Here is a 20,189-nt window from a genome sequence, read left to right as displayed (position 1 = left end):
CCACACACAAAGTTGACAGGATGTCTTTTGTCTTGCACTGGGATCATTTCTTGATGTCTTTGATCCAACTGTTAAATTTTTCTTCTATTCCAGAATGGCTCTCACCATTATGTCACTTAGAAAGAGACCACATTGGGGAATGTAGATTTCATGATTTGAACAATGATCACAAGAATTTTCTTTAGTTCCCAGAGAATATATTGCCCACCAGATGGATTTTATTTATTGCACAAGATTTTTTTTTTTTTAAGTAGTCTCTTTTAAGGCTAAGAGAAACAGCTTTGTTCTTAAATCAGTTTTTTAAATCACCTATGAAGGTGACTGGCCATACAACTTCATTATTCTTAAAACCCCAAATTGAGGAGGTGGAGGTTTATATAATTTACTAAATAAAAAAGAGGGTAGTGTGTATGCATGCATATGGGGGGGAGGGGCACGGGGAGGGGTTGGTGATTCATAAGGTTGACAAATTCAGAAGTTTAGAATACTTAAATGTAGGGCTGTCAATCGCAGTTAACTCCAGCGATTAACTCAAAAACTTAATCGAGATTAAAAAAATTAATCACAATTAATCGCACTTTTAAACAATAGAATACCAAATGAAATTTATTAAATATTTTTGGATGTTTTTCCACATTTTCAAATATATTGATTTCTATTACAACACAGAATACAAAGTGTACAGTGCTCACTTCATATTATTTTTATTACAAATATTTGTACTGTAAAAATGATAAAAGAAATAGTAGTTTTCAATTCCCCTTATACAAGTACTGTAGTGCAATCTCTTTATTGTGAAAGTGTAACTTACAAATGTAGATTTATTTTTTTTTTGTGGTTACATAACTGCACTCCAAAACAAAACAATGTAAACCTTTAGGGCCTACAAGTCCACCCAGTCCTACTTCTTGTTCAGCCAATTGCTCAGAAAAACAACTTTGTTTACATTTACGGGAAATAATGCTGCCCACTTATAATTTACGTCATCTGAAAGTAAGAACAGGCATTCGCATGGCACTTTTGTAGCCGGCATTGCAGCATATTTATGTGCCAGAAATGCTAAACATTTGTATCCTTCGGCCACCATTCCAGAGAACATGCTTCCATGCTGATGATGCTCGTTAAAAAAGAATGTGTTCATTAAATTTGTGACTGAACTCCTTGGGGGAGAATTCTATGTCTCCTGCTCTGTTTTACCAGCATTCTGCCATATATTTCATGTTATAGCAGTCTCGAATGATGACCCAGCACACGTTGTTCATTTTAAGAACACTTTCACAGCAGATTTGGCAAAACACGAAGCAGGTACCCATGTGAGATTTATAAAGATATCTACAGCACTCAACCTAAGGTTTAAGAATCTGAAGTGCCATACAAAATCTGAGAGGGAGAAGGTGTGGAACATGCTTTCAGAAGAGTTAAAAGAGCAACACTCTGATGCAGAAACTTCAGAACCAAACCACCAAAAAAGAAAACCAACCTTCTGCTGGTGGCATCTGACTCAGATAATGACAATGAATGTGTGTCAGTCTGCACCACTTTGGATTGTTATCAAGCAGAACCTGTTATCGGCATGGACGCGTGTCCTCTGGAATTGTGGTTGAAGCATGAAGGGATATATGAATCTTTAGTACATCTGGCACGTAAATATCTTTTGATGCCGGCTACAACAGTGCCAGAACGCCTGTTCTTACTTTGAGGTGACATTGTAAACAAGAACTGGGCAGAATTATCTCCTGCAAATGTAAACAAAGTTGTTTGAGCGATTGGCTGAACAAGAAGTAGGACAGAGTGGACTTGTAGGCTCTAAAGTTTTATATTGTTTTGTTTTGGAGTACAGTTGTTTTTTTGTACATAATTTCACATCTGTAAGTTCAACTTTAATGATAAAGACATTGCACTACAGTATTGGTATTAGGTGAATTGAAAAATACTATTTCTTTTGTTTTTTACAGTGCAAATATTTGTAATAAAAAATAATATAAAGTGAGCACTGTACACTCTGAATTCTGTGTTGTAACTGAAATCAATATATTTGAAAATGTAGGAAATATCCCCAAAATATTTAAATAAATGGTATTATTATTTAACAGTGCAATTAAACATGCGATTAATTGCCATTAATTTTTTTAATAGCGGGATTAATCGCGATTAATTTTTTTAATTGCTTGACAGCCCTACTTAAATGATATAGTTGGCCTCTTTCCTTTGACACTCAAGACAAAAAACGCATGAAATGGCTTTGATAGGTAGAGGAGAAATATGCTTCTCTACTAGTAATTAGATATTACTTTAAATGAGGAATATATACAAGAATATAAGCAGTACAAAACAGAGGTCTCACAATTAAATAGAATGAATTGTAACACACAGTTGCTGTTACATGAAATTTTGAAAATTCTACTAGTTGCTTCAGTCTGCTTGACCTTGTAAAAGAGAAGCCAACTCAACCGGATGAGTGGATCTAAGGAATACAATAAGCCTATATTTATTGTATCACTTATGGTATCTAACAGAAAACTGTATAAATCACAAGGATTAAAAAAAAAAAAAAGGTCACTAGGTTGAGTCTGAACAACCGTACTATGCCAATGCAGAAGTTCTAAACTTTAAGCGTATCGATTACCACAGTCCCTAATAAGAAAAATAATGATACTAATCAAAAGAAAGATTGTTACCTATTTAAGCAATGCCCCAGTATGACACTGGGGAGTTGAAGGGGCGGAGGTTTGTGATTTAATGACTACTTCTTTGAAGAGATGATGTAAAACCATTCTCAAGAGCAATTAATTGGAGTGTTCTAACCAAATCACAATATACGTAATTATATTCTGCCTAATTAACTTATCCTGCAGTTTCTCATTATTCACCTACTGTCTTGAACTGTTGCTGGATACAGCTGGTGCAATCACTATGGCTGCACAAACAAATTCCCATTTTAGAAGTGTTGCCAAAAAGAATGAATGGCTACAGATCCATTGGAAGACTTACTGCTTTATCAGGTTAAAAATTAAAACCTCTGAGGAAAGATGGAGCAAGTAGGATGAGCTGATAAAAAACCTCACCGATATCTCCTGTTTATTACAAAAAAGTGTTAAGCAGATGGTGAAAATACTAAGAACCTCAACATTTTACTACAAAACTAAATTGCATAATTTAAAATGCACCATGCCATCCACCCATGTGAATGAAATGTATGTCATATTAGGCAAAGTATGTGTCTAAAAAAAGCTCACTGATTAGATTAAAAACTGTAAATGTTGCACTGGCCTGTACTGGGGCTGGCAGTACTGCCTATAAAGGTGGCCTGGGTCGCTTGCTTTTAATTTTTCCAAATTTTAACCATTTGGGGTGAAATTATCATCCATGCCAAGTGCCTGACTCAGGCTGGGTTTTTTGTTGTTGGGTTTTTATTTGTTGTTTGGTTTGGTTTTGTTTTGTTTGTTTGGGGGGGGTTTGGGGGGGGGGGGGGGAGAGGGGCTGTTTGGAAAATTTCAGCCAAAATGGTTCAAAAAGAGAACCTCTTGAGAAAGAGGTAAGAACAAAATACATTGTTTTACAAACATTAAAAAAATTCTGGTGACCATTTCTATGGCAAACTCTAGATCCCCCATGCTTTGGAGCACAGACACTGAAATCTGGCAGGGGGTGGCCTTTTTGTCAGGGATGTGCCTTTTACTATCCCAAGGAAAATGTGCCCAAATTTGGACAAGTTTTAAGCCAAAGTAGAGACTCGCTAGAGTTTAGAGCCTTATTAGAGTTTAACAGCTATAATCTCTGAAAGATACCATCCTTACTTAGCATGCTCCCCTCAGAGCTCCTATGTGTGACCAGACTGTGCATGTGCCATCGACTCCACATTCTTCCTCCAGATCAGAGCTACCAGGGCGAAGTCATACTTTCCCTATAACGGCTGCTTTGGGTTGTGGGGATGAGTTTGGGCACTGAACTGAGAGCAGGGAGCCGGTCTCTACGATGCTCTATGAACTCCATGTTTGCACACAGGCAGCACGGACGATGAAACCATCTGACTCAAATGCAGAGGGGACAAAAATAGGACCTAGAGCACTGTGCAGGAAGGATAGAGCAGATTAGGATGAGAAGGGGGAGGAGCAAAAACTGGGACTAGAGGATGGCAAGAAAACTACATCTGGGAGCCAGGGAGTTAAACTGGGGGCAGGAAGCAGGACATGGAGAACAGATGAGGAGCGGGGGAAGGAGGATCACTGGGAGTTGCCAGGCAAGAAGACTGGGACAAGTAATTAGTGGACCAGGAAGGGGAGACAGATCTGACAAGGAGACAGGCTGTATGGGGGATAACGGATTGGCTGGTCAAACAGACTGCGACAAGGAGCCAGGGGAGGCAAGGGAACAGACTGGATCAGAAGTCCAGGAAGGGACACAGGGACTGGGAACCAATGGAGATGAGAAACTTGGGTGTGGGAGCACGTGACTGGAGACCATGGAGGGAGAAAGAAACAAATTAGGGGGAGAAAGAGAGAACTGAGACTAAATGGGCAAGGAGAAGGGGGGGGGGGGAATTGGGGAAGACTAGGCTTGGGACATGGAGTCTGGAGGGGTAAAATTAGGACTTACTAAGCAAGGAGACTGGAATCAGAAGCTTGGGGAATAGAGAAAAAAGACTGGGACAAGAAGCGGAGGGGGGGGAAGAGATAAGACTGGGACAAGTTGAAGGGGACATGGCAGAAAGGGTCAAGCTCGGGGGGGAAATGGGCAGAAGACCTGTACCAGCAGATCACATTCACCTCCAGAGTCTAGAATGGAACTCAAGATCCCCGTGTTTCATAGTTCCTCTGCAACTAACAAATGTCTTTGAAACCCACTGGCATAATATTCCATTCTCCCTTTGGACCAACCCAGAGAGGATAACAATCTACTACTGCTATCAGTTACTCCATTAGCTCAAGTGGTAGTGTAGTGGATCTAAAAGTTCCAGCCCTTCTGATGACCTATATCATATTATACCACATGATGGTATTTCTTGTTTTTTCCAGTTTTCTTTTAATAATAATAAAAAAGAAGCTAGGAAAATACATACAAAAAGCTATATGAATAGAATATTAAGGTTGCAAAGTCAAGCACTCAAAAGTTAGGAAATGCCAGAATTAAGGTTGTCCATGCCACTTTAATTTTGTCCCCTTGTACATATGCATTATGATACAGTCCAATTACATGATTACATACTACTTTTTTTTTTTTCCACAGCACCCTTGCCTCATTGACAGTGCAGGATGGATGATACAACGCAAGCGAGCAAGTATTCAATATTTTGTTTTATTCTTGATCAACGTGTGGCCCCATGCCTTATTTACTGGACACCCTGCTACTTCAAACTCTGCTCTGTTGACAGAATTATTAATTTCCTTATGGGCTCTCTATGGTACTCATCACTAAAGTATCTGAATGCTTCACAAACACTAATTTATTTAAAACACCCCTGTGAGATGAAGGGATAATATTCTTATTTTACTGATAGTGAAGTGAGGCACAGAGAAATTAAGGTCCAAAGTATACAATAATTTTGAGTGCCCAATTTGACACACCTAGGATGTCATTTTCCCAGAATACTTAGCATTATATAGCAATTTGAACATATAAAGCACAGTTCCTATAAACTTCAGTTGCAGCCGTGAGTGCTCAGCACTTCTGCAAATCAGAAGTCAAGCACCTAGAAAATGAGGATCACACAATTAGTGACCACCTGAAAAATTTGATTTAAGTGTCTTACTTAGCATCACATAGGAATTTTGTGGCACAATCGGGGTAGATCCATTCCCCATTCAACTATTTTAAACCATGAAACCATCATTTCTCTTCCTGCAGTCCTCTGCTTCATTCATTACACACCTTCCAACTTCTACAACAAATGAAGCAGAGGTGCTGCAGACAAGTGTCATCTTCAGTACACAACCCTGATTCATCCCCAGAGCAGGTCCATCCTGCCCATGTGGGTAAATGTAGTACATGATCATATAATAAAGACTGTATTATAATGCATATGCACAAGGGGAACAAATTAAGGTTGCACAGACAACTTTAATTCTGGCACTTCCTAACTTTTGAGTGCTTGACTTTGCAACCTTAATAATGTTTTAGTAACATAGTGGGTTTTTCTTTTGGTTGACAGACATGTAGTAAGGGGCCTATGGTATTTGGAAGCATGTAATACACTTTTTCAGGCAGCTTGCAGCCTGAAGTGAAGCCTGCTTATCCCCACCATCTGCTAAGGCACAAAGATGATGCCCTTTTCTTCTTCCTGAGACCTGAAGGCAGCCAGAATTGTTCATTTTAGGTGTTTTCTCTGTTTTGTATTTTTTTAATGAAACTTAGGGTTGGTCTACACAGGTCACTTAGGAAAGTTAAGGCAAATCAACTAAAAATGTAAAGTCAATGAGCATAAATTATATTCTCCAGAGGATGTTACAGTGAGCTAAAGCCACTTTATTCCTGAACATGAGCATCCAAAAGGGCTTTAACATGCTTCAATTTACACACATTGACTTCACACCTTTTACGGGGAATTAACTACTTTCCTGAATTTCCCCATATAGACATGGCTTAGAAATGTAGGTCACCTACCCTATTTTTCCTGAAAGATATTACGGATAGGGCTCTGTGTCTATCACAAAGGTTGCAGAAGTCAGATTCCTAGGGTTGCCAGGTGTCCAGTTTTCAAACAGAACACCCGGTCGAAAAGGGACCCTGGCGGCTCCAGTCAGCACCACTGACCGGGCCGTTAAAAGTCCAGTCGGCAGCACAGCAGGCCTAAGGCAGGCTCCCTGCCTGCTCTGGATCCAAGAGACTCACGAGAAGTGGCGACACATCCTTGCAGCCCCTAGGCGCAGAGGCAGCCAGAGAGGCTCCACGTGCTGTCCCCGCCCCAAGCGCTGGTTCCGCAGCTCCCACTGGCTGGGAACCATGGCCAATGGGAGCTGCGGGGGCGGTGCCTGCAGGCGAGGGTAGCATGCGGAGCCTCCCTGGCTGTCCCTGCACCCAGGGGCCAGAGGACATGTTGCCGCTTCCAGGAGCTGCCTCAGGTAAGCGCCACTCGTAGCCCGCCCCACACCCTGAGCCCCCTCCCACACCCCAACTCCCTCCCAGAGTCCGCACCCCACTCCCCCTTCCGCACTCCAAACCCCTCAGCCCCACCCCAGAGCCTGCCCCCCCTCCCCCCCAGCCAGAGCCCTCACCCCCTCCCACACTCCAGGCCCCTGCCCCAGCCCGGAGTCCCCTCCCATGTGCCGAACCCCTCGGCCCCAGTCCGGAGCCCCCTCCTGCACCTCAAACCCCTCATCTCCGGCCCCACCCCAGAGCCTGCACCCCCAGCCAGAGCCCTCACCCCCTCCCACACCCCAGTCACCTGCCCCAGCCCGGTGAAAATGAGCGAGTGAGAAGGGTGAGGGATAGCGAGCGACGGAGGGAGGGGGGGACAGAGTGGGCAGGGGGTGGAGCTTCGGAGAAGGGCAGGGGCCTTGGGAAGGGGGGTTCGGTTTTTTGCAAACAGAAAGTTGGCAACCCTATGGATTTCATGACTCTCCACAAGCTCCGTGACTTCTGCAGCAGCCAGCATGGCTGTCCCCAGGGCCGCCCAAGCAGCTGGCTCTGGGGACAGCCACACCGGCCATTGTTGGAGTAGCTTCACAGCCAGCTACTTGGGCAGCCTCGGGGCCAGCCGCACCAGTGCCCCGAAGCGTCCCTGGGGCTAGCTGCACTGGTTGCTGCTCAGGCAGCCCCGGGCAGCTGGCCCCAGGGACCACCTGAATAGCAGCCAGCATGGCTGGCCCCGGAGACCGCCTGAGCAGTGGTTCCAGGGGCGGCGGGAGCAGCCATTGCTCAGTGGCCCCCATCAGCTGGTGCTGCTAGCCTCAGTGGCCCCCAGCAGCTGATGCCACTGGCCCCTGGGTGTGTCCCCCGCAGCAGCACACACACACCCTGGCCCTCCCCAGAGCAGCACACGCACACCCTGCCCCGCAGCTAAGATTTAGTCAGGGGTATTTATAGTGCACGTCATGGACAGGTCACAGGCTGTTAATTTTTGTTTATTGTCCATGACCTGTCCATGACTTTTACTAAAAATACCCATGACTAAATCCTAGCCTTAACTATGGACAACTAGAGAATTAGTGGGTTTATGGCATAGGCTATAATTTACAAAAAAATAAAAAGAAGCCTTTTTTATGGATTTCAGACAGTACTAGATCAAAGTACACATTTGGGACATAATATCTCAAACAATATTTAGTTACTTAGAGCAAATGTCTGTAAAGCACAGGTATTTATCAATAATTTTTATCTAAAAGAATCTAAGTAATTTTTTCATTAATTTGTCTTGACTCTTAAAATAATTAAACTCTGTTTAAATATACTTGAAGAATTGTAATTTCCTTAAGAAAATATTAAAATTAAAATATCCACTTACAAAAATGTTAAATGCTGAATTCATGAGTTATTTCAATATTCATACCTGATTCTTTCTTGCTCCCCTTTGCACCGTCTCGGCTCTTTTTTAATACCGCTTTTAACATTTTAATACTGCTCCTGAAGGAAGGAAGAAAAAAACAAAACTTTAAATACATCATTAATAATGAAAGTTCACCCCAAAAAAAATTTGCAACAGACAGGAGGAAGATAAAACTAAACACGAGGGTATTCATTTGAAACATGTTGATGGTTTACATTAGTTTTCTATAACCAAGTTACATTGGTCAAACCAAATACTGAAGCTGCAAGGAATGTTTTAATACTTGAACCAAGTGATTAAGGGTTCACTATCTTGTTATAAAGCAAAAACAACATACAGCATTCTCCACATTCCACATATAATTAAGGTTATGAGGCTAAGCCTGGATAAGTCACCGTAAGACACTCTGGCAAAAGAATGTCTGCTCCTGACCAGAGTTCATCAAGGAGGAGGGAAATAAAATTTATACAAAACAATACCTACTTGAGGTCGTGTGAAGGTGGCAAAAAAACACTGACAGTAAAACTTATCAGCACCTTCAAATGCTGATATAAAGAGAAAGTACAATAGAACTTCTATATGGAGCAAATATTTTTACTAACTTAATCCCCCACAACTCATGCCACTAAGAAGCCAATTTATTTAAAACCATCTTTGCATTGTTTTGCCCCACAATTCCAAGTCATCACTACCAAGAAATTTTGCACTAAAAATAAAATTCCAGTTTCTGTTCCTTATCTCCCATTCCACAGTCTAAAAAACCTAATTTTCTGTATCAACTTCTGCAGCAGCTAATTAATTTCAGAAAGTTACAGACTAAGAGAAGAGAAGAAACATTTGGAATAGAAATTTCTAAACAAATGTTCTAGTTTTCATGGAAATGAATATGAAACAATGAATGAAAGAGAGCACAAGGGTATTACTCTAAGAAGAATGGTCCCTAAACATAACTTTTTCATTAAACTTCCTGAAGTATCAGAGTCCTCAACCTCATTTTAGCTTAAGGATCTTCTATTGGAAAAACACAATTCTACAGGTTTTGTTTTTTTCTCTCTTTTCTTTTAAGCATCAAACAAGCATACAGCATGCAACAACAAAATAAAGTAATTATTAATAGTATGTACTGTAAGAATTTACTCACCTTGTGCAGTAACAATGTTCCTCAAGATGCGCATCCCTATGGGTGCTCCACTGTAGATGTGTCTCCGTCCATGCTCTGCTGATCGGAGAACTTTGGTAGTAGTGTCCATTGGGTCCGCAAATGCGCTGTCTCTCCTCATGCTGTTCCACGAGGCTAACCAGCGCACACAGGCTAACCATCCTCAATTCCTTCTCTACTGCAGAATCATAGCGAGAACTCCGAAGTAAAGGGGAGGAGGGAGGGTAATGGAGCACCCATAAGGATACACATCTCAAAGAACCATCATTACCGCACATGGTGAGTAACTTCTCCTTCGAGTAGTGTCCCTATTGGTGCTCCTGAGCAGTACCCTCTTGGGAGGGCTGGGACTTCAGAGTCAGGTTAGTCAAAGATGATACTTTCGGGGCCAATGAAAGTCCGAAGGGAAGGACTGTGTTAGTAATAGTCGTGCACTAGGGTGAACCTGAGGAAACGTCTGTGAGCCGGTAGTATTGAAATGGGAAAGTAGGCATCTTGTAGGTCGAGGGCCAAAAACCAGTCTCCCTGTTCCAGTGACGGAATGATAGTCGATAAGGTGACCATCTTGAACTTCTGAGCTTGGATGAACTTGAGAGCTCTGAGGTCCAGGATGGGTCTTCAACCTCCCTTCCTTTTGGGTATTAGGAAATAACGAAAGTAGAACCCCTTGCCTTGTAGATGTTGAGGTACTGGTTCTTTGGCTCTTAACTACAGGAGGCAGTCTATCTCCCACCACAGTAGACTCTCGTGAGAAGAGTCCCCGAAGGAGGAAAGGGAAAGGTGTTGTGGAGGGGGGTAGGAAGGTGAAGTGGATGGAATACCCAGATCTGATGATCTCTAGAACCCATCTGTCCAAGGTTAGCACTCCCAGGTACTGCGGAACGCTGCCATATGGTGACCAAATGGGTGCATGGTCACAGATAGTAGTGGGGAGTGGTCGCACTGTACCTCGACCTGCCCATCAAAAGCAGTGTTTAGGGCCAGGTTATTGGGTCAAGGACTGGGAGCCAAAAGGCTTTCCCTTTTTCCGCTGGGGCTAATCGTTCCATTGTGACAGGAACTGGGACAATTCAGGACTCTGTTGATGTTGAGGGATAAAACGTCTCTTTTGCCCCAGTGTATAGATTCCCAGTGACCTGAGAGTGGCCCTGGAATCCTTCAAGGAGTGGAGAGAGGTGTCAGTCTTCTCAGAAAAGAGCTTCACACCCTCAAAGGGAAGATCCTCTACCATGGTCTGCACCTCCTTCGGGAAACCTGAGAGGTGCAGCCACGATGCCCATCTCATCACCACAGCCATGGAGATGGTCCTGGCAGCTGTGTCAATGGTGTCAAGGGCTGAATGCAAAGATGTTTTTGCCACCAGTTGCTCCTCCTGGATCACGGCCTTGAAGGAATCTTGAGAGCTCTCTGGCAGCTTATCAATAAAGTAGTGTAATTTATTGTAATTTGTATAGCTGTACTTTGCTGTGAGCACCTAATAGTTGGCAATTCGAAACCGTAAGGTGGCAAAGGAATACGCCTTCCTACCAAAGACATTAAGGCGCTTCCAGGCTCTTTCATAGGGTGTTGTACTAGCGTGTTTCTGTCAGCTACTAGAGTTCACAGCATACACCATGATGGTATTGGATGGTGGGTTGGTGAATAGAAACTCTGATTCCTTTGTGGGAACATAGTATTTTTTGTCCACCCACCTGCATGTCGGGGCCACCGAGGCCGGGTTTGCTACACCATCTTAACTGGGTCTAAGATGGCCTCGTTGATTTGTAGGGTGACTTTGGAGGTAAATTAAGCAGAGGATGTGGGTAAACTGGTGGTGCATATCTTTAACCTCCTACAATGGTATGCGGAGGGTGTCCGCCACTCTCTTCGCCAGCTCTTGGACCAAGCAGAAGTCATCCGCCGTGGAAGGTGGCGACGTCATGACCGCTTTGTCCGGGGAAGAAGAGGATATGGCCTTGGGTGTGACCTCCTCCTCTGTGTCCACCTCTTGCTCCTCCATTTATTGGGGTTCTGAGGACCGTGATGCTGTAGCCGAGGTGGCATGCCTGGGAGGCTCTCAGGCAATGCTCGGTGCCCTCAAGGCAGGCTGTTGGTGTTGTCGCCCAGGATCCCAGTATGGCCACTGCGGTGGCATAGGGCCTGGTGCAGGTGCCCATGGGCGACTTTACCAAGATTGTGGCAGTGCCATCTGGTGGTACATTCCCAGACCCTGTTGATACTGGGTCCCATATGGCGCTTGGTAGAGTATAGAAAAACCCAGTCCGGCTCACTGTCTGAACCATCATTTGTCATCAGAGGGGCATGGCATGATTGTGGGGAAAAACGCCCCTTGGTCGACCATGGGTCGATTCCGTGATCTTGCTACTGAGGCATAGATAGTTAGGAGCTTCCAACACAGCCAGATCACCGAACCAGGAGCGTAGCCACAGGTGGGCCTCGGTGGGCCACAGCCCACCCACTTAGCATCCAGGCCCACCCAAATCTGAGCAGGGGTGTAGTGCTGCCAGAGTGGCTCTGGAGTGTCACTCAGGCACCTGAAATCCAGGACGGAGCTATGAACCTGCCCTGCAGAAAGCTACACTCCAGTAGCTCTGCCTTGCTATTTTTTGAGCCGCCCCATGCGTGTGCCCAGCTTGGCAGGTGAAGCCCTTTGTCTGGGACCACCAGGGCTAGGAAGAGGGCGTGGTGCCAGGGGAGAAGCTGAGCTACCAGAGTCTGTTATTGCCCATCCATTCCAAAGTTGGGCCCCACACAAATTTCTACTCCTAGCTACGCCACTGCACCAGACTGATAGAATTCTGCTGGTACCGAGTGTCTCAGCATTAGTGGCAGAGCTGGGGGAGATGGGAACTTTGCCATACTGATCTCTCCGGTGCTGGATGGTACCACCAACAGCTCACATACTGGGAGCGTCTTAAGGTGTTTGCCCTCATCTCTCTCTACCAAAGATTAGATGCCCATGCCAAAAGGGTTTATGGGCCTATCAACCGTACCAGACACCGATGGTCGCTGCGAGGCATGGGTGCCAGAGGATTTTGGTCCCAGGATACCAAGCGAGATGGTGATCACTTTTGGCTATCCCTGGGCTCACTGAGAGGACTTCCCACTCTCTTTCTCAAGTTGTGAGAGGAGTCCTCGGACTGTTTCTTCGACCCACTATCCTTCAAAGTCGAAATCTGAGGGGAAGATTCATGTCCTCTGGAGGGCTGGGATCAGAGAGATGCATCCATAAAGATGATTTTTTGGCAGAGCTCTCTGTCCTTGCATGATCTCGGTCGGAGCTGCTGGCAGAGGAAACACCTTTGTTGGATGTGGCCCTCATCAAGGCAGCAAATGAACTTGGAGTGCTTGTCCACGACCAGGATCGCATCACTGCAAGTGCCACTTCTTGAAGCCCGGAGCCAGGCATACCCTGGTCCAGGGGGGTTCCCCTCTCCCGGCCGGGAGCTGACACAAGAACAATGTATTTTCTTTTTTCTTTGTTGTGGGTTTTTAAGGCTTGGTCAAATAAAAGCCAAAAGAAGGCTAAAGGGTTTCTAAAAGCTAAAGATGAACAACCTGCTAACGGACAGCTAAAGGCTCTGTCTCTAGCCAGGGGCACTTGAGAAGGAACTAAGGACAGTTAGCCTGGGCACTGGCTAGCCTCCTGGCCTAGTACAAGGAGAGAGAGCGCATGTGCAGGCCCAACGGACACTGCTACCGAAGTTCTCCGATCAGCAGCGCAGGGACGCAGACACACCTACAGTGGAGCACCCATAGGGACACTACTTGAAGAAGAATACTGTAACTGAGAGAATTATACAAAATTCATACGGAATAAACAGAAAAAGCAACAATAATCAGTTTTCTATCTGAAAAGTTTAACTTTCTGAACAATTTATACACCATTTTATAAAACACTATAGAAAAACAGTCACCACAGCAAACACTCCTTAGGATTCCATGAATAACCTGTACAGCATAAGTTTCATATAAATTAGAAACCTGGAATCATTCCACTGCACAATCTAAATTTTGCACGGGGGAGGTGAAGACATACACAGAAGTAGGTCAATTTTTGAATCATGGCCAGTTCTCCTATAGTAAGACAAGATCTCAGAGGGGAAAAAAGTCCTTTGTTAGATACTGGAAAGATAATCTAAACAAAAATTGCACTGATAAGCAGGGTGGATAAAAATCAATGATTTAAAAAAAAATCGGATTTTTTAATTTAAATTTGATTTTTTTTTATAAAATGCTTTTTGAGGAAAAAACCTATCTAAAGATAGTTTTAATTAAGATCCATGATAAGATATCTTTGAGCTATAATGTAATAGAGATTATAAATTCTAATTCTATAGTATGAGACAATATATTCATGTAATGTTTAAGAAAAGTTCCAACAGTTCATGGATTAGGGACCCAATCTTATGGGGTTCCACAGGCTTCTATATAGATTATTTAGGTTAATCTTTCTATGTACCCAATGGGACTCAGTGCTCAACCTAGAAGATACCATCAGAGATGCTTAGTTTTGCAGTTCTCAAACTGTGGATTTGTGTCTCCAGAGATAACATGCTTGTTAACAGCAAAAATGTTTTTAAATAAATAATATATAGAGGTAAGAAATAACAGACCTCAACCCGATTGTTCCTCTGCAAGTTTGTGTACACAGAGTCGGTCCCTTACCTCTCTCTAAAAGTGCAAAGTTTCAAAAAGTTCAATGAATAGAAGATTGTTGGGGGCAGAATAGATCTGGACAAGGAGAAGAAGTCTGGAGATAAATGTGAGACGGGAGGGACAGGCAGTAGAAACAAAAGTGAAACTGTTTGAGCAGCATATTCCAGAAGTCTTGAGGTCTTTCTGAGTGTAGTCTTCATTGATTTGAGATCTATCATACCATTCTCTCACTAGAAGGGAAAACCTATAATGGCAGCAGGCCATAAAAGAGAGCCAGCTTGGGAATAAGAACCATTCAAGAAATATATGTTTGCTGATGATGTTTTAAAGAAAGTCACACCAGTGAACTGGAGGAAGTCACTTAAGCACTTGGATTCAGAGACTGTTGAAGTGATGATCTCATTTTTAACAGCAGTAGCTTCTTCTGCCAGTAGAGAGAAAATATTTTCTTCCTTTGGACTGATTCATTCCAAATTAAAAAATCGTTTGGGACCTGAAAAAGCAGGAAAACTTGTTCTTCTTTTCCAGATGATGAACAAACAGGAAAGTGAAGGTGAAGACGACTGAGTTAGCTGCAGAAGCCAATATTTTAAGTTTCTCATGTTGACCTGGCTGACACAGTCGATTTAATTTTTAGCTATTTCATTTAACTATTTTAGTTAAAAACAATTTTAACAAAAACAAACCTGATTTTAAAAAACTTGAATGTTTAAGTAAATTCAAAAATTCATATGCTTGTCTTGTTAAAATGTTATATGTTTGCTGTTGAAGAAAAAAATTCAGAATACATAATTGTTGTTTTTGTTAAATAAAACAATTTAAATGTCTGTCTGGTGACGTTCTTCTCCTAATACAGCGTGGCAAGGAAATCCTCCAAATATTAATGATTAACCTGTTGAATTGGAGATATTTATGAAGTCACTGGGAGGTGAACTATCTGCTTCAATTACCTTTGGTAAATGAAATAACCAAACAATCATTCATTTTCTGAAATAGCTGTAAAACTAATCTGAAAAGTTCTCAAAATAAAACACTTTAAAAATGTATAGTGTGCACCTTCTGAAAATGAAACCTACGTCTATCTCTGAGTTGCGAAGAATATGTATTAAGCTTATAACAACCAATAAGAATGCACTTTTATGTAGAAATCCATGATTAAATCAAGTCTTCCTGACTAGTGATTTAAATCAAATCCATCCTGCTGATAAATAAGACTCCTTAGCAGTGCATGTTACAGGCATAGCTTCATCGCCCATGCTCTGCAATGTCTCTCCACTTAAGCCCTTACAAAACATCTTGAGTGAAAAATTATGTAGACCATGCGAATTGGAGCATGAGCTTTCATGGGTGAATACCCACTTCGTCGGATGTACATGCATCCGACGAAGTGGGTATTCACCCACGAAAGCTCATGCTCCAATTCGCATGGTCTACATAATTTTTCACTTCAGATTCTTAAACCTTGGGTCAAGTGCTGTAGCTATTTTTAGAAATCTCACATTGGTACCTTCTTTGTGTTTTGCCAAATCTGCTGTGAAAGTGTTCTTAAAACGAACATGTGCTGGGTCATTATCCGAGACTGCTATAACATGAAATATATGGCAGAATGCGGGTAAAACAGAGCAATGGACATAAAATTCTCCCCCAAGGAGTTCAGTCACAAATTTAATTAACGCATTATTTATGTAACGATCATCATCAGCATGGAAGCATGTACTCTGGAATGGTGGCCAAAGCATGAAGGAGCACACGAATGTTTAGCATATCTGGCATGTAAATACCTTGCAACGCCAGCTACAAACATGTCATGCAAGCAGCTGTTCTCACTTTCAGGTGATATTGTAAACAACAAACAGGCAGCAGTATCTCCCGTAAATGTAAACAAACTTGTTTGTCTTAGCGATTGGCTGAACAAGAAGTAGGACTGAGTGGACTTGTAGGCTCTAAAGTTTTACATTGTTTTGTTTTGGAGTGCAGTTATGTAACAAAAAAGTCTACATTTGTAAGTTGCACTTTCACGACAAAGAGATTGCACTACAGACTTGTATGAGGTGAATTGAAAAATACTATTTCTTTTGTTTATCATTTTTACAGTGCAAATATTTGTAATAAAAATAATAATGTAAAGTGAGCACTGTACACTTTGCATTGTGTTGTAACAGAAATCAATATATTTGAAAATGTAGAAAAACATCCAAAAATATTTAATAAATTTCAATTGCTCTTTTATTGTTTAACAGCGCAATTTAATCTTTTAATCACGATTAATTTTTTTTAGTTAATCGCGTGAGTTAACTGCGATTAATCGCCAGCCCTAGTTTTAATTATGTGGTATTTTAAAATGTGTTAGCACCTAAGTTACATAGTGTAACACCATTAAAGGGAGTTGGCTGGCTGTGGTATGACAGAATTTCCATTTGTTCAGTTGTATGTTTTAAAAAATTAAGAAATTATGTACAGAAATCAAGTAAGGATTTAAAATTGTGAAGTCAAGCGGAAAAAAAAAGTTAGGAAATGACAAGTTGAAAGTTGCCTGTGCAACCTAAATTTGCCCCTCTTGTGTGTATGCATTATGGTTCAATCTTTCTAGCAAGTGTAATAGGGTATCAGTTACTGAGGCTGTCACTTCTGCATCTGTATGCCAAAGTCTTCATATGGAAGCTACTTTCCATCATTGCAGACGTCACTGGGTTTTACCAGATTTGTTGCATTTCACTCCTAAGTGTATCAAGACATCATGATAAATTCTAACATGTTACCCAAAAAAAAAAGGAATCACAGACCTAGAATTTGAAGTCTTTGTATCTCATTAACAATTTGCTGAGCTAATCTGTCTCTCTCCTTCCCTGTGCCATTAGTAAGTGTGGAGGACCATCATGGCTTTGAGAACTAGACCCATTCAATGTAATATACACATATGGACATGCACCCTCTTGGATTGTCTCCATACAGTGGGAAACTTCTTAGGATCCCTTATCCTCATTTTAAGAACTCTGCTTAGGGTTGCCAAGTGTCCAGTTTTCAACCGCAAAGCCCGTCAAAAAGGACCCTGGCGAGTCCGGTCAGCAGCACAGTGGGACTAAGGTAGGCTCCCTGCCTGCCCTGGCTCTGTGCTGCTCCCAGAAGCGGCCAGCATGTCCGACTCCTAGGCGAGCAGCGCACCGAGCCCTAGCCTCCGCCTAGAAGCAGGACATGCCGGCCGCTTCCAGGAGCCACCTGAGGTAACCACCCAGACAGAGCCTGCACCCCCTCCCACGCCCCAATCCCAAAGAGAAACCAATATAGCAGTAATGATACAGCCAGTTTTGCAAATGCTGTACAGTTTGTGCCTTGCCTTTGCCACACATTTCAGTTAATGGCACTGTACTATCTTTCTGTACACAAAAATAGAAGGAACAAGGAAGACATTGTATACACCATTCCAACAGGTTTTTTTTAATAAACATCTAAAAAAATGGTTATTAGATTTTGCTATTAACTAGCTGTAGGTCTTAAATTATGGACAGATTTGATCTATTAGCCTTGGTAATATGAAGTAACTGCAACAAGGATATTTTGTGTCTACATAAGACACTAATTTATAGTTTAGCATCAAAATAGGTACTGATCTACTGTAAAGGTTTGACAAGTGGTGAACAATTAATCTGCCTTCTATGCAGTATTCTAATTCTGAATGTGACAAACAAATAACCAGAAGGCTGCGCAAGCACAAAGTAGAGGGAGATGCCTAAAGCTTCAGAGGAAAAGGTGGGTGAAGCGTGAAACCTCTCCCAGTCAGCCCCTGGGCTGCACCGGGCAGCGTCCCAGGCAGCATGGCTAGAAGAGAACTTGGCCCCGCACCTTCTCTTCAGGCTCTGGCTCCGCCCCCTCCACTCCCCACCTGGGCCAGCTGCTGGGGGGGGCACTCGACCCTTCATGCCCCTCCAACGAATTGCCTATGGACCTTTGATTAGTAAATGTCTGGCACATTTTTTCAGTCCTGCATTAGAGGCTAGTTTTATTTGTACACTTCAATCTTGAGACAGCTCCATTTATTTGTAAAACCGAAGATGTAGGTTAAATTCCCAGTGGTGTATGACTACAGCAGTAATTTTAAAATATTACAGCACACGTACCACCAGCACTTATAGTAGATGTGAACACCTAATAGGAATCTCCTTTGCTGGGGAGGATATCATTCAACAATACTTGGAAATGGAAGTTTATTTTAAAAGGTTGAATAATTTGCCGAGTTCTGCTACATGGATACATACATGATGTCTAGCATTTCAAACTTCGTATGACTATATATGTTTAGGAAAAGAAATTGTAGACCAAATGCCCACAGAATGCTGCACAAATGCAATATATTAAACTGATTTCTTGCTATAGAAGTAATTTTGTTTTCTGGACAATGTTTCTAAAGATAGGAAACATAAGGAGGCAGCAATTCCTAAAAGTAGATAAATTTAGAAGAGGGGAACTTTTTTGTTAAGAAGTTAGACAAATCTACTGGAGACCTGATGTAGGTTCAGATTTAGGATGGGGGGGGGACGGGAAGAAGAGGAGGTAAACAATAAAATAACAAATATCAGGCTTCTACACTGACAGCTCACCCTAGGCCAGTGGTTCTCAAACTTTTGTACTGGTGACCCCTTTCACATAGCAAGCCTCTGAGTGGGACCCCTCTTATAAATTAAAAACATGTTTTTATATATTTAACACCATTATAAATGCTGGAGGCAAAGCGGGGTTTGGGGTGGAGGCTGACAGCTCGCGACCCCCCATGTAATAACCTCGCGACCCCCTGAGGGGTCCCGACCCCCAGTTTGAGAACCCTTGCCCTAGGCAGAAGCAGCTTCAAAACTTGAGTTTCTGTTTCTAAACTCTTTTCCTCTTCCTGAAACAGAATAAAATTCACATTTTTGAGTTACAAAAACACTTTGCTCATGTGCTGCCATTAACATGTGTAAATTCTACAAATTAAGTGTATGTTTTAGTACTACATAAACACAGTTCTAATTCTTTCCTTGTACTCCTGGCATATATCCCTACCTAGATTTCACACAAATCCAAGACTCCAGAGCCAAAACTCTCATAAAAGTTTTCATGTGTTGCCTTGTAATGTCATTTTAAGATTTCTATAAAAGGCAGTATGCTAAAAAAAAATAAGAAAAATATTTTGGATAATTATATATATTTAAAAAGTGTATATAATAGTGTAACAATATAGATTATGGCATTTGGAAAGAGTGTTTAACTTGGCAGCACAAACTGGTTAAACTGGTTATACATACTTCCACAAATTCCTAATGAAGGAACATCTGCTACAAGGCAAGTATTTTCTAAAAGACAAGATATAATGTAGCTCATCCATATAGAATACAGAGTTTTATACTATAGGCAATCTAGTTATCTAGTGCTAGTAGAATAATAATCCCTTGTATGTTGGATAAATTGAAAATTGTTGAATTCATACTCATGAATAATTAAAGTTTAGAAAATTTCATCAAAATGCATCATATTCCATCTTTTGGACTGAATGTTATACACAGTTTTGGAACTATTTCTCTCCTCTCTTTCATCAGAGACAATGTTGGCATCTACACTAATGAAGAATAACTCACTGTGTGTTATTTTAGATTAGAATACAAATACGCTGAGAGATGTTTCCTTTTGTTTCTTTAAAGAAGGATATTTATAACACTTCTCAGAAGCAATACTGTATAAATATAGGTTATTAGGGTTCTCTCTGTCATTTCAAGTTTCATTATATTGCAGATTCCTCAAAGCCAACTCAGGTGTTATCCTGGTTTTAACTTTTAAAACACTAAAAAATTACTAAAAATTCATCTAGTCAATTTCCATAGGTTGGCAGCTCCTTTCTTCTGTCATTATTATTCATACACA

At 41.9% G+C, this 20,189-nt stretch overlaps 1 protein-coding gene across 1 annotated transcript in view; it reads right to left on the bottom strand.

Annotated features, from left to right (window-relative positions):
* Nucleotides 1-20,189, bottom strand: part of TANC1 (tetratricopeptide repeat, ankyrin repeat and coiled-coil containing 1) — a 198,753-nt gene that overhangs the window by 135,699 nt on the left and 42,865 nt on the right. The window contains exon 2 of the mRNA XM_026647491.1: nucleotides 8,486-8,559. Within this exon, the coding sequence (XP_026503276.1) occupies nucleotides 8,486-8,546 (61 nt within the window). The 5' untranslated portion in view covers nucleotides 8,547-8,559. The remainder of the gene's footprint in view (nucleotides 1-8,485; nucleotides 8,560-20,189) is intronic.

This window comes from Terrapene carolina, unplaced genomic scaffold (genome assembly GCF_002925995.2).
Source record: "Terrapene carolina triunguis isolate 2854851 unplaced genomic scaffold, T_m_triunguis-2.0 Scaffold62, whole genome shotgun sequence".
NCBI lineage: Eukaryota > Metazoa > Chordata > Testudines > Emydidae > Terrapene > Terrapene triunguis.
The sequence above is the reverse complement of the archived record's forward strand: the minus strand, read 5'-3'. Positions and strand labels throughout refer to the sequence as shown.